Source organism: Macrobrachium nipponense, chromosome 22 (assembly GCF_015104395.2).
Source record: "Macrobrachium nipponense isolate FS-2020 chromosome 22, ASM1510439v2, whole genome shotgun sequence".
NCBI lineage: Eukaryota > Metazoa > Arthropoda > Malacostraca > Decapoda > Palaemonidae > Macrobrachium > Macrobrachium nipponense.
In genome coordinates, this window is record NC_087213.1 from 78,013,993 (window position 1) to 78,027,691 (window position 13,699).

General features: G+C 39.6%; 1 protein-coding gene across 1 annotated transcript in view; it reads right to left on the reverse strand.

Moving 5' to 3' along the window:
- LOC135198816 (3-ketoacyl-CoA thiolase, mitochondrial-like) overlaps nt 1-13,699 on the reverse strand; it is an 82,207-nt gene that overhangs the window by 28,628 nt on the left and 39,880 nt on the right. The window contains exons 4-5 of the mRNA XM_064226783.1: nt 12,108-12,230; nt 405-546 (exon numbers count right to left, since the gene is read on the reverse strand). Of these exons, the coding sequence (XP_064082853.1) occupies nt 405-546; nt 12,108-12,230 (265 nt within the window). The remainder of the gene's footprint in view (nt 1-404; nt 547-12,107; nt 12,231-13,699) is intronic.

The window sequence follows — 13,699 nt, forward strand, 5'->3', positions numbered from 1 at the left end:
GAATCTTTATTTCACATATGGATGCTATGTGTTATGGCACTTAAACCAGGCTTGCTGCTTACACAAAAGCTGCTGCTTCTTGGCACAGATCCAATCTCATGAATGCAGACCTGTGGCTGTCTAAACTCCTCACAGATATTTAGCCAAAATTAAAACTTATTACAAATTTGGGGTAAGAGGTTAAACCATAAAAATATTCAGAGCATAAGTGTTAATATGCATACAACACCTGGATCACCTACAAATATCTTTTCAATAACTAAATTCTAACCTTGTTTTGCAAAGGGTTCAGATAGTATCTACTTAATGGGATTCCTCTTGCTGATGTTAAATCAATATTTGTTTCTATAGTCTACCACTGTATTAAAGGATTTATATACAAAAATTACAATGTCAAAACTTACCATTTTTCCAGTTTGTTTGACTTTTTAGTGCAAAATCATCAGCATCTTGTCGAGTAACATTATATTTTTCTGCCAGGTTTTCTGCAGTAACTCCCATTGGAGTTTTGCAATAAGCATCTGTTAGTGAAGCCCAGAGTGTGTCCTGTGAATATGTAAATTTGACAGGTTAATCAAACTTATGTGTGTTGAGCAATTTGAAAAATATATCAATGCATCCAGGAACCATTTTCAAAACAATATATTCAGATTAAAATTTATCCCTAATCATGAACTGATCTGCAAGCCACTTGCTTGAGCTAACATGACTCGTCTCGACTTTGTCAGAGCTGTGTCCAGAGTGACAATCAGACCATCACTGGCAGACACCGAACATTCAACGTATCAAACTAATACATGAAATAACTAAACACAACGCTTTTCCTAACTAAATACAAGTATAACAAAACATAATATCTTCCTTTCATACAATATGTGTTTCCACTTACATAAATGAGGAAAATACAGTAGTACCTCAGACTCTGAACTTAATCCGTTCCAGAAGGCTGTTTGAAGTATGATTAGCTCAAAATATGAAACAAATATCCCCATAAGAAATAAAGGGAATCAGGATAATTCGTTCCAACCAACCCAAAAACATTTTTTGGATATACTTACCTACTGTTAAAGTTAGCTATATCTCCACGCCAATCAGGCGAGTTGGCATTCACACAAAAGATGCTGTCCAGTTTACTTGTTCTCCACCCAGTGTGTTTTGAATGTTTTAGCTCTTGTCAGAATTCTCCTTGACAGACCACTAAGTTGTGGGGAGGCTGGGTGGGTCTACTTTAACAGTAGGTAAGTATCCAAACAATAAATTTTATTATGAAAATTTATATTATTTGTGATGAATCTTACCTGCTGTTAAAGTTATCCGATTCCCACATTAAGAAGAGGACGGTGGGCAGTGCAGCCAGACAAAAATCTGCTCAGCCATTCGAGCTAAAGGTTTCTTGCATGAAACCCAAAACATTCTCACCTGATCTGGAATCCTTTCTGGATTTTACTACCACCAGAAGTTGGATTCCATTCATGTAGCAAGGCTCTACATGTGCAGCAAAGAAAAGCCTTGTGGAGAAAACCATTTTGATTCAGCAGAATGAAACACAAGTGGTATGAGGGACCCTTGTGCCTGGGTCCAAAAGCCCTATAAAACTTGTCACTTAAAATAAATACCTTTATGATATAAAGGTATGCTCCATACAAACTTTGTACCTTCACGCACCTCAAAATATTAAAACCCGGGATTTAAACAAAAGAGCCCAAAGAACTGCTCTTCGGTTCAGAAAAAGACTACCTACTAGAACTAGTAGTGGATTAAGGGCTTTACTGTTTTCAAACACTATTCTGTACACTAAGGTAGTGAGCGGGTAAAAACTGAATTGCACTTCTACTGCACCACATCAATCCTATTCTGAAACAACAAATTGACTTGACACTAAATCAAGTTACAACTGCTCACATTATGAATACTTAGCTTCAATAAAGGTAGAAGATATTGAGCTAGTTCTCATGCACTAGCCTAATCAAATACGTCACAGAGGACCTCATGTTCCTTGATAAAGACGTTATAAGTTTCTCAAAAACACAAAACAAAAGGTTAACTTTGCCTCTTCCAAGCTTAACCTTCACAAATACATTCTGGGTTTTCTAAAACCACAAAACAAAAAGTTAACTTTGCCTTCAAGCTTAACCCCTTCAGCACTGGGGCATACACATGTACGTCTTTTACGGTCCAGTAATTAAGGGGGCCGGCCGGCTAATGCCATTTTTTAAGGACAGGACTTTGATATTCATACCACTTAATAAGGTGACTTGGGACATCTCCAAACCGCATATGATTTTCGCCTCTGACCTTCGGTTTTGTGACGCCAGGGCGATTTATTCCGAAAATAACCATTTTTCAAATTCTATCTCCTCCCTTGATATTTAATATTAAGACCTGGGATTACTACCATATATAGACATGATGTAGACATCCAATCGAATCGAGTTTTTTTTTTTCTAAAAGTAATTTTTTTGCTAGATATGAATTTTTCAATATGGTAAAAAAATAAACCCTATAAATCAGGAGAAAAAAATTTATAAAAAAAAGACGAAACAAAAATTGGAAAAAAGGGCTCTATTTGATTGTTCTATAATGTCTTTCTGAGTTATATACCAAATTCCAATGTTATAGCTTTAAAACTAAGTGAGAAGATAGATTTTGAAGGTCAAGAAGTATAGTTTTGAGATACGGGCGTTCAAAGTTTTCCTTCGTATTTCTATAAAGACAATGTTAATAAATAATGATTATTATGAATGTATATTTCTTTTTTGTGTATTAATAAACCAAAACTATTTTATTTATCATAATTCAATCATAAATGATGATCCCTTTGCTCATATATCGCAGCCTGGGGCACTGCTTGAGGCAAGATGGGGCACTCCTTCCTACGCAGTTCTCTCTCTCCCCTTCACTAACTCGGCTTATTACAGCGAATTTTCTTCTTCTGTATGTTAGCGAGATGTTTTCCTTGTATTTTCCTCTTTGGCATGATGAAATTCTTGCCCGAAACAAAGATAAACAAACGTAAATGCAAGAGAATGTCAGAGGTGAAACTCGAAGGTGTACTCTTTTTTTACAAAGACAATTTAATAAATCATGATTATTATGAATTTCGTATTCCATTTTGGGTATTAAAAAACCAAAACTTTGTTATTTATCATAAATGAAGATCTCTTTGCTCAAAGATCGTAGCCTTGGGCAGAGTGTGACGTGTGCTGTCAGGCAAGACGGGGGCGTTACTAAGCAACCCTTACTACGCAACCCTCCCCTCTCTCTTCACTAACTACGCGTACATTATGATATTCTGTAATAATACTAGAGCGATTTTTCTTTGTCTGTATGTTAGCGAGATGTTTTCCTTATCTTTTCCTCATTGGCATGATGAAATCCTTGCCGAAACATACATAAACATACGTAAAAGCAAGCGAATGTCAGAGGTGAAATCGAACGTGTAGACAACTTGTAGTCTGTGATCGCACTAAATCATGACTGGACTTGGTAGCTGAGCCTGAAGTCTCCTTCTCGACTCGGGGAATGTTTACAGATGCCATTTCTCCCAATTTCTTTGACAATAATTATCAAAATTTACGATAATAGAAGAAATATTGCATTTTCTTGTACAGATCAATGTTTTAGGCTTATTGAGTTACGTTAACTAAATACCTGTAACTACGAAAGTAACAGGAATTTTGACGAAATATTTTGTATACGTATTCTCAATTGCCATATGAAGCTCAATGAATTTTTTCATGACTTTGCATTTTTCGCCCTATACCACCATATACAGGCGGCCCTCGGTTAGCGGCAGGGGTTCCGTTCCTGGCCACCGACGCCAAGCGATTTTCGACGCTGAGCGATTTTAAAGCCTACGGCCGCCGCACACCTTCTTTCGAAACTCTAGACCAGTCAAAGGCGCCGTAATCCCACAACGGCACAATAAGTAAAATTATATTTATGCAGTATAGTACTATAGAATTTACTGTACAGTACATGTGGGTGTCTAGAGTATGTAAAGATATAATAAAGTTTATACAGTGTACAGGTAGCTGTATTGTTCAGGTTACGATCATTAGTCTTACGATAGTTCGATTTTATGAGAGATCAAATTACAATGGCCTAACTTTATCCATCTTCTAGTTACATAAGTTCAATAAAAGCAAAAGAGAATGATGAAAGTATGGTTTTAACGTTATACTCGTTGCGTGAACGTGTACAGCCATGAACAACCGAACGAGAAACTACTTTTTTTTTTTTTTCTAAGTACAACCGAACTGGATAACATCTGTTTGGCTTGTATTTCGATCATCGTACTACAGTGCAACATTACCGTATTTGTTATAAATGGCGTTATGTATAGAATAGAACTGAGATATCTTAATGTAATAACTTTATTCGCTATAGATCAGAGATCAATATAGATTAAAGATCAATCGGGAAATATACCGTTAAATTTAAACCTAGTTATAACTGAAGCTGAGAAAACTGTTCAAGCTGCTAATGACTATTATCGTACATCGGCAACAAGGATAAAACTGCAGTAAACGTCTGCCATCACACACAACTGTAAATAAAATTGGGATAAAATCATTTTAATCAAAACTACTGTGCTTGAAAGAACACATTTTACTGTTGATTTCACGCCGATATAAGATAAATAACGTAAAGTTCGTATTACGATGATATAAAGGATTACGTATTGCGAACGGAATCACGTAATTTTTTACGCAATAAACATGCCGCCAACGTAATCTGTTAACGAAAAAAATAGTAGTTCACATTCACAACGAGACATATTCAATAAATATTTCCACCTTAAAACACGGTGTATAAGGAAAAATAACTTTGTCTCATATAAGTCAAGTATATAGATATTCGTTTATGCTAACTAGAAGCAAGAGCATTCGCTCAGAATTGCGTTATGGTGAAACAGACTCGTATTCATCAGCTGATTTCTAACCACAACATTGGCCGCTCCGCGGAATACGGGCTTAAGTTTGCCAAAGTATTTTAAAATACAATAATATGAGAATACATACAATATTCTTGGATACAGTGAAATAATGTATAACCTTTTAAAGGATTTATGGAAAAGATGCATAATTAATAAAATAACAATGCATTTTTCGGAACTGGCCGACAAGAACGAACATGAAAAACCATCCCCTGACAACGTTGAGCGTAGTTACAAAGGCTGCCTTAATTTGTATCTTATTTCTGTACAAAAATGAAAATACCTTTACGCAATATATTTTCATACACATTTTACGCATAAAAGCATAAACATTTGAAAAATCGACACATCGATCGCTAAATTTGCACTCTTTTATAACTCGATATTTTCGGAAGAGCGGCAGACGGCGGCATACAAGAACGAACTTGAAAAAAACATCGTAGTCGATAACTTGAAGGGGAGTTTCAAAAGCTGCCTTTTTATCATATTTCTGCACAGAAATAAAAATACCCTATTCGTAATACATTTTCATACTCATTTTAAACATAAAAGCATAAACATTTATAAAATCGACACATCGATCGCTAATTTGCACTTTTTTTAAATCATATTTTCGGAAGAGCGGCAGGCGGCGGCTTACAAGAAAGAACATGAATAAACATCGTATTTGATAACGTGAAGGGCAGTTTCAAAAGCTGCCTTTGTATTATATTTCTGTACAGAAATAAAAATGCCTTTCACGTAATACATTTTCATACACATTTTAAACAAAAGCATGAACAATTATGAATCGACACATCCATAGCTAAATTTGCACTTATGTAACTCGATATTTTCGGCATAGAACAGCGTCAGAGGCATATATTTTACCCTAATACCTATGTAATAACTCTCCATAAAATTTGTTAATATAATTTGCATAACCTTTATGGTCTGAACGGCATTTCTACATATGTATGAACTCGTTAGATAACGGCGCTAGCGGCGCTGTTAACTGAAATTTGTACCGTAAAGATACCTTTAAAATGCCTTATTTTTTTAATGAATATTTTTGACGACCGCCGTAAAACCGATTCGCCGTTGAGTGATTGCGCCGTTAACCGCGGGCCGCCTGTATAGGGGTTCCGGCCGGCCCCCTTAAAGACCGCGACGTACGCTTATACGTCTTTCATCCCTCCTCAAAAAGCAAAGCTGTTTCCTACAGCTAGATGGTTTCCAGACACAGTATTATGTACAAGAGAGGTGCTGAAGCTCCACCCACAATTCATTCTAGCCAATGAGCGTCCGATGGACGTCGTGATGTCATTTTCATATGGGATATTAGGAGAGGTACTGGCCAACACATGCCAGTATGCCTCAGGCTATTATCTGAGAAGGATGATCACAATTTTGTCCGTAAATCATGTAGATTTGAATTCTAAACCTTTTTCCCTTTTGATTGCAGTTATTTTATATGTTGTTTTTCAGTATCATGTCAGATGATAGTGGTGCGATAGAAGCGTTAGCGCTCATTCTGAGGACGTCCCTAGTAACCCTGTGGGTGATCGAAGCTCAAGCTCTCGCCCTGAGGACGACCTGGTAGCACTCCCTTTGAGGGGACCTCCACCATCACCATTTAGGATGAGGCTCCACCCACGAAGAGGACAGCCAACCAGCAACCGGCCCCCTGATGACATCGCTCACGACGTCACAGGTATTGCCCAATGAAAACTGAGGAACCCATCTCCTCAAACCACCCGAATGCAATAAATAGCATGAATCCATTTGACACAGACCATTGCACTCAGCGATCCCATCCCGAAGATGGCCAAATGAGGTGGCCAAAACATGTAGATGCCTATAGAAAAACCAGAAAAGAAGAAAAAACAAGGAATACTGGATAGACCCCTGACGGCTACGGCCTGTTCCCGACCTACGAGATACACCTGTATACCTGTTGACGACCCCAGCCTGTCCCTGATAACCAGTTGCCTTTAACAGTCTGAAATTCCGTTGACGACCTACAGCATGACGAATATTGAACAGCTGCTTTATAATACCAGCATGCCAGAAAGACAAATCGTTAGAATTGAAAGAATTTTATAGCAAATAAATTCTGTGAATTCTGCCATTATTTTTAATAAAATAATAATAATAAAACAGTAATAATAGTAATAATAATAATAATAATAATAATAATAATAATAATAATAATAATAATGCGTAATAATAAAAGCAACAGCATCTCGTGACCAATACAAATACATACGGGGCAGTTTATTCACCCCCATTATCATCAGCAAGCTATAAAAAACATACATCTCATCACGATCTTAACAGGTCCCGGCCCCATGAGGAAGTCCTATTTCACCTTTTACGCTTTCCTGTAGAATGAAAGTACTCCTATGCCCGAGCATTCAATTTGTCAATTACATCACCACAAAAAAGAAAAGAAAAAAATGCATCACGTAAGCAGGTGAAATCTGGTGTGTAAGCAGGAATCCCACTGTCACCCTCCATGAATGGGGGGGGGGCTGGGTCTGGGCCCACGTCACAAGGTGGATCAGTTATGAACCGCCAACCTTCATCAACAATAGGTTCAATGTCTTCCAAACACTTGTTGTCACTGTCATCCCCTAAAAAAAAACACTATAATCATCATCATCTGATAGATTTGGCTGGTACTCAGACCCTTACTCTGAAACACTTTTGTTGAGATGATAATTCTCCACAAAATTTTGTACATTGCTCCACTTTGCAATCATGTCCTTAATCACTGAAGTAGGTATATTATGTATGCCCGTACACTTTTTTAATTTTTCATACCAGCCTCTGCTGGCCTTAAATTCACTAACATCAGCACTTGCTGTAGGCTTTTTCTCACTGATCGACATGCAACATCCTCTCCTTTTCACAAATTATTGCCTCCAACAATGAGTTCTTTCTTAAATCCTATGGTGTTGTTCGCCTTATTTACAGAAGGGCTGGAACTTGTAGCTTTCCTTGGCCCCATGATGGTTTACTTCGCAGTTTCTCATAAAAATGCACAAATACAACGAACACAAAAGCAGAATTGGTCACGAGGGAACAAGGGATGCTTTATTTGAGTCCTCAGTATAGGCCTAGTCATGGAAAGAGCATTTCTGAGCTTATTAATTCCAAGGAAAGTATAGTGTACAAATTCCAAGGAAATGTATGACAGCAGAGTAAAAATTTCGTTGGAAAAATTTTATGAAAACCTGGGCATACGAAATCCAAGGTTTGACTGTATTCTCATGTGGAGTCTTTGTAGACCGATGAACTTCTCACTGGACATGAGGGTTCCTAAGAGATTCATCCACCTGTTGGCTGAACCAGAAAAGAGAGAAAACTGCGTCATCCTTGAGTAGAGAATTAGTTGAGTCGGAATCAGTTGTGACTTTTGTAAGTTGACAAGTAAACCCAGCTCCTGGGCGAGGAGGAGGGTCCTCTGTGCACTTTTCTCTTGATGGAGAGACAAGAAGCCAATCATCTGGGTATACAGGGAGATGCTGATGCATGTGAGGTGGGGAGACTTCATGAAAGGAGCGAGAAAATGAGTAAACACCTGAAGAGCTGTAGAGAGGCTGAAGTACAGGACTCGAAACTGGAAGAGACTGCCCTGGAACACAAACCTGAGGTAATTCCTAGAGTCTGGATGTACGGGGATATAGAAGAATGTGTCCTGCATATTAATGGTTTCCAGTCAATCGCCTCGGTGAATGGGGGACAGGACTGATTAGTTCGTTTCCACTGTGAATTTTATCTTCTGGACAAAGAAATTCAAGGCACTGATGTCAAGAACAGGTCTCCAACACCCCAATGACTTGGGGACAACAAACAGCTGGTTGTAAAAGCCCTCTGTGCTGACATCCTCAACCACCTCTACAGCTCTCTCCCAAGAGGAGAAAAGAGACCTCTTCCACAAGGGCCGAATACCTCTCTGAGCCCACTGAGTAGGCTGTCAATGCAATGAGCATTTATGCTATGGGAGGATTCTCTCAGAATGGGATGGAGTAGCCCTCTCTCAGAACCTACAAAACCCACCCAACATGTTGAATTGAATTGAATTGAATATAGGATTTAGGCATTAAGCCAAGCACCTCAACATGTTGAAGTCTGGTTCCCACTGGTTTACAGAGGACTGGATTTTCACTTTTCACTTTCAAGAGGAAGATTTGGCCGAGGTCTTCTTAGGAGGTCTGGCCAAACGCAAGTTTCAGCATGGCCTGGACTGGCACCTTGCTCTACCACCAAAAAAGGACTGCTGTTGGAGAGGTGAGACTGTCTTGGTGCCAAACTATTCTGACTCTGTCAGATCTTGAGAGGACTTTTTCTGGAAGTCCGAGGCTAACTCCTGCACCGTGGTCCAAGGAAAAAGATGATGGTGATCCAATGGTGAAAAAAGGGGAGCAGACCTCTGGGTGGTAATAACCCCTTTGGTGGTAAACAAACACCAAAGTTTCCTCTTCTTTAGCACCCCCAAAGAAAACAAAGCAACCAATTCCAGAGCCCATCCGTAATGGCTTTGTCTGCACAACAGAGGACACACCAGCCAATCTCAAGACTAAGGACTCTGCAAGTTCGCAACATTCTTCGATCTTCTTTGAAAATGCTCCTATGGTCCAGTCTAAAAAGCTTAGCACTTCAAACACATTAAAAATATTCTTCACTAAATGGTCGAGCTCCAAACAACATAAAAATGATCTTGGCTGAAGCGAAAGCCGACCTGCAGGAAGAATCAATAAGGCCGGAAGAGTTCCCCTGGGAGGAGGCAGCGACTCTCAATGAAGGAACTTCCCTGTTGGCGTAGTAAAGGTACCTTCTATGTGAAAGACAAGAGGGAGGGGAACAGAAGACAGCCTTGCACTGCTCCCTCTTTGCTGAGAGCCACACTCAGATCTCACTCAAGGCTTTCTTGAACGAAAAAGACAGAACCATCTTAGGAAGCCTGGAACTCTCATCAGGTTGGTTCCTCATCATAAAAGTAGAGGCATGAGAGGCTGGGGCAGCTGGAGTGAAGAACACCAGAAAACTGGCCAAAAAGTATCTGAGGACAGCTGCGTAAGGAATAGGAGAAGGTTTGTGATCGAGAACTTCCTCATCCAAAAAAGTCGGAGGAGACAAGTACAAAGGAGCCTTTGCTGCTGTAGGAGTTCTCTGTAAAAGGCCCAAAATATCACTAAGATGGCACTGTATGGGCGCCAGTGAAGGATCATCTACCATGGATGCAGGAGAAGCCAAATCAGATAGCTGAAGACATGGCACAGAATGCTTGGAACATGGCGCCAGGTGCCTGGCAGCTGCAGCCAAGCGAATGGGAGATGGAGTCGTGTGCTCAAAAACTGGTGCTGGGCACTTGGGAGTCGCTGTGTGCTCTATAGACGATGATGGGTGGTACTGGGAAGTTGACAAGCACTCAGGAGAAAAACTTTGGGGACTGTCCCAGTAGCTACATGTTTTAGTCGTTTCGCTTTTGCGAAAGACTGTTTGTTTTTCCTTAAGACTGTCATTCGTAAGTACTTCTGGTTCCTTCTTTCTCCTATGTGATATCTTAGTAGAGTGGTTCTTCTTAAAGTAAAGGAGATGATTCAAACGGATAAGTTGAAAATAGTACAACAACTTTATTCTGAAACTCCATAACAAGAGAGACAGTTCGGTCGTGAGACCGTTCCGTTTTGACGCTAGAAATGAACTAACTTCTTAGAGCATCACGTTGATAGCGAAACATTAGCTATCTCAGCGATTCACATAAAAACATACGTAGTCCGCCGGCTCGGAAGTTACAAGTTTCCGGCGCAGGTTAACAGGTCAACCCCTTCCCATGGAAGTTGTTATGCAAAGTTATCAGTAATGCAAAACGATGACATTTCTTAACAAACTTAAACCAGGCTACTGCAGACATCGCATAGCGTGATCTAGATTTGCCTTGGTCACGTAGGACCCTCCTAATTCGCCAATGACCTCAGGTCATGGGTTTTTATTTACAGATTATGTAATTCTAAAATGTATTTATTACACATGAAGCCTGGGGGCTGTGCTCAGGCTTCTTGAACCGGAAGCGGGGAGGAGCAATCTGCAACTGCAACACACCTCTTTAATGGCTGAGATTCATCACAAAAGCACCACCAGACAATAGGCTCAGCTGAGGGGGCAACTACCCGTGGGCAAACCCCACCAACCTCCCTTGGACTTCCAGTATGCCTCTTTTCCAGGTTTAATATAAGGTCTGACAAGGACTTAAACCTAAGAGTGTCAGCGGGATGAGCAGCCACCTCCTCCAGCACTATTTACACTCCACTTTGTCCAAGAGTCCCTTTATCAATCCCCCTAAATTTCTGGTCAACTCTAAGCTTTGAGGACAATGGGGTGGGGGTCAGAAGCATGGAAGACAGGTAACGGAGTAAGATAGAATAGTTGGAGGGCTGGTTACGGGAGAAAAGGCAGTTAATGGAGAAGAGAACACTTAAATAAGCTACACCTGACTTGGGGTGGATTATAAGCTAGCTAAATTCTTAGCTTCAGTTCTAGCAGCCACTTTTCTCATCCTTGTCTTTGTCAAGTTTTCTAGATAAGTCTTTAATACCTTCCTTTTCCCTGATCCCAGTCCCTGCTTCATCACAAGTAAAATCAATTGAGCAAATCTGTCCCCTATAATTAATACAGATTGTATGTGAATAGTAAGAGGCTTTCATCAGTCTAGTTTAGCAACACTTGCTGTAAAAACAAATACTAGATAACTAGTCAGATATAGTCCATGAATAAATGTCGTAATCAGTGAACAAACTGGTCCAAAAAACCCAACCTACCTATAAATAGCATAATGGCTACCAAAAGTATGAATATTTCACCAAAATGGAGATCAAATAGTATGTATAACCATCCAGCACCAAAAAATCCAAAATGAAGCTGCTCATATAACTGAAGTTCAGTCGTTAACCAGCAGAAATTAATTAAGCTCTTCAGCTGTGTGGTACCTATTCTTCCCTGAAAGCAGGCAGGGCTAGTCACCTACACTAAAACAATAGAAGCGCTACTGCGAATTTCAGAATTTAGGCTGCCTCAAGGGTTGGAACATTAGCTATGTAATTACTGGTAAGTTACTTATATGAAATATAATTTTCTAGGCCTAGCACATATATCACATATAGTATTCAATATTTGCACTCACCTCCATTGTAAGATCACTGCCTAATCTGGTGCCAAATCTTATGTTCCTAACAGCATATGGTGCCATGCTCATACTGTCAGTGCCTCCAGTCAATACAACCTTGCTATCTCCCATGATGATGTCCTGTTCAAAACACCAAATTATATTAATAATATACCATGCATAAAATTTCCTTATGAATAGATATAATTTTCACAGTTTTACATAATCTTGTGAAACAAAGCAAGCAGTCAATTATCTTTATAATATACTATGATACCTATTAATAAACCAAAACTCATAGCAAATGAATGAAAACTAAATTCTATCCTGAAGCATCACTAAAATGTAAGTACCACAAAGCTAATCATCCCTCATTTTTTACTTACCTCTATTTGTACAGTATAGTCATACAAATATGTATATCAAACAACTTCTTTATACCAGTCCAAAACAAAAATGTTATTGTTATAATACAATTAAGTTTGTTCATACTTACCTGGCAGATATATATATAGCTGTATTTCTGACGTCCGACAGAATTTCAAAACTCGCGGCACACGTAGTGGGGCGGCCAGGTGGTAGTACCCATTCCCGCCGCTGGGAGGGGGGAATCAGGAACCCATTCCCATTTCTGTTCATATTTATTCATGACCCTTGTCTCCTGAGGGGAGGAGGGTGGGCACTCTAATTATATATATCTGCCAGGTAAGTATGAACAAACTTAATTGTATTATAACAATAACATTTTGTTCATGAAACTTACCTGTCAGATATATATATAGCTGAATCCCACCTTCGGATGGTGGGTAGAGACAGAATAGGATTTTTAGGAAACTTAAATTAAGTAAAAGATTTACTTCTTGGTTCCTTACCTGATAGCAAAGTAGACTGTGATTACTGTCACTAAAGCCTGCTTATGCTTTTATCAGAGTTGCCAGCCAGGTTTGGACCTGTAGTGCTGGTGCACTCTGGATGCTCTGTCAACGGGGACGTGACCACAATGTGACAAGACCATCTAGCCAAACATATGGCAGTAACACAGCAACTGACCACCACCTGACCAACTAACCAAAAAACCCCTGACATTAACACTAAGAATGGGAGATTTCCACAGAAGTCTCACCATCAACCAAAAACACAATAAAACTAACCTAACTAAGCTAAGGGATAGGGAGAGAGCTACCTTCAGCCCCCAAAACTGTGTCTGCCAAAATGTAAGGCCCCAAAGAACTACAGTTTCTCGTAAATCGTTCTCACATCCCGGAGGTAATGTGAGGCGAATACGGAATTGCTCCTCCAAAAAGTGCTATCAAGTATATCTTTGATAGACCATATTGCCTTTGGAAGGCAAGAGAAGTAGCTACGGCTCCGACTTCGTGAGCTTTTCACTTTAAAGAGGCTCAAATCAGTCTTCTGGCAAGATGAATGAGCCTCTTTAATGACGTCCCTCAAGAAGAAAGCAACAGCATTCTTCGACAACGGCAAATCTGGTCTCTTCACCGAGCACCAGAGATTACCTGAGGGACCTCTTATCTCTTTAGTCCTATTCACATAGAACTTGAGAGCCCTGACAGGCACAGGGCTCTCTCTGGTTCTTGACCCACGAGACT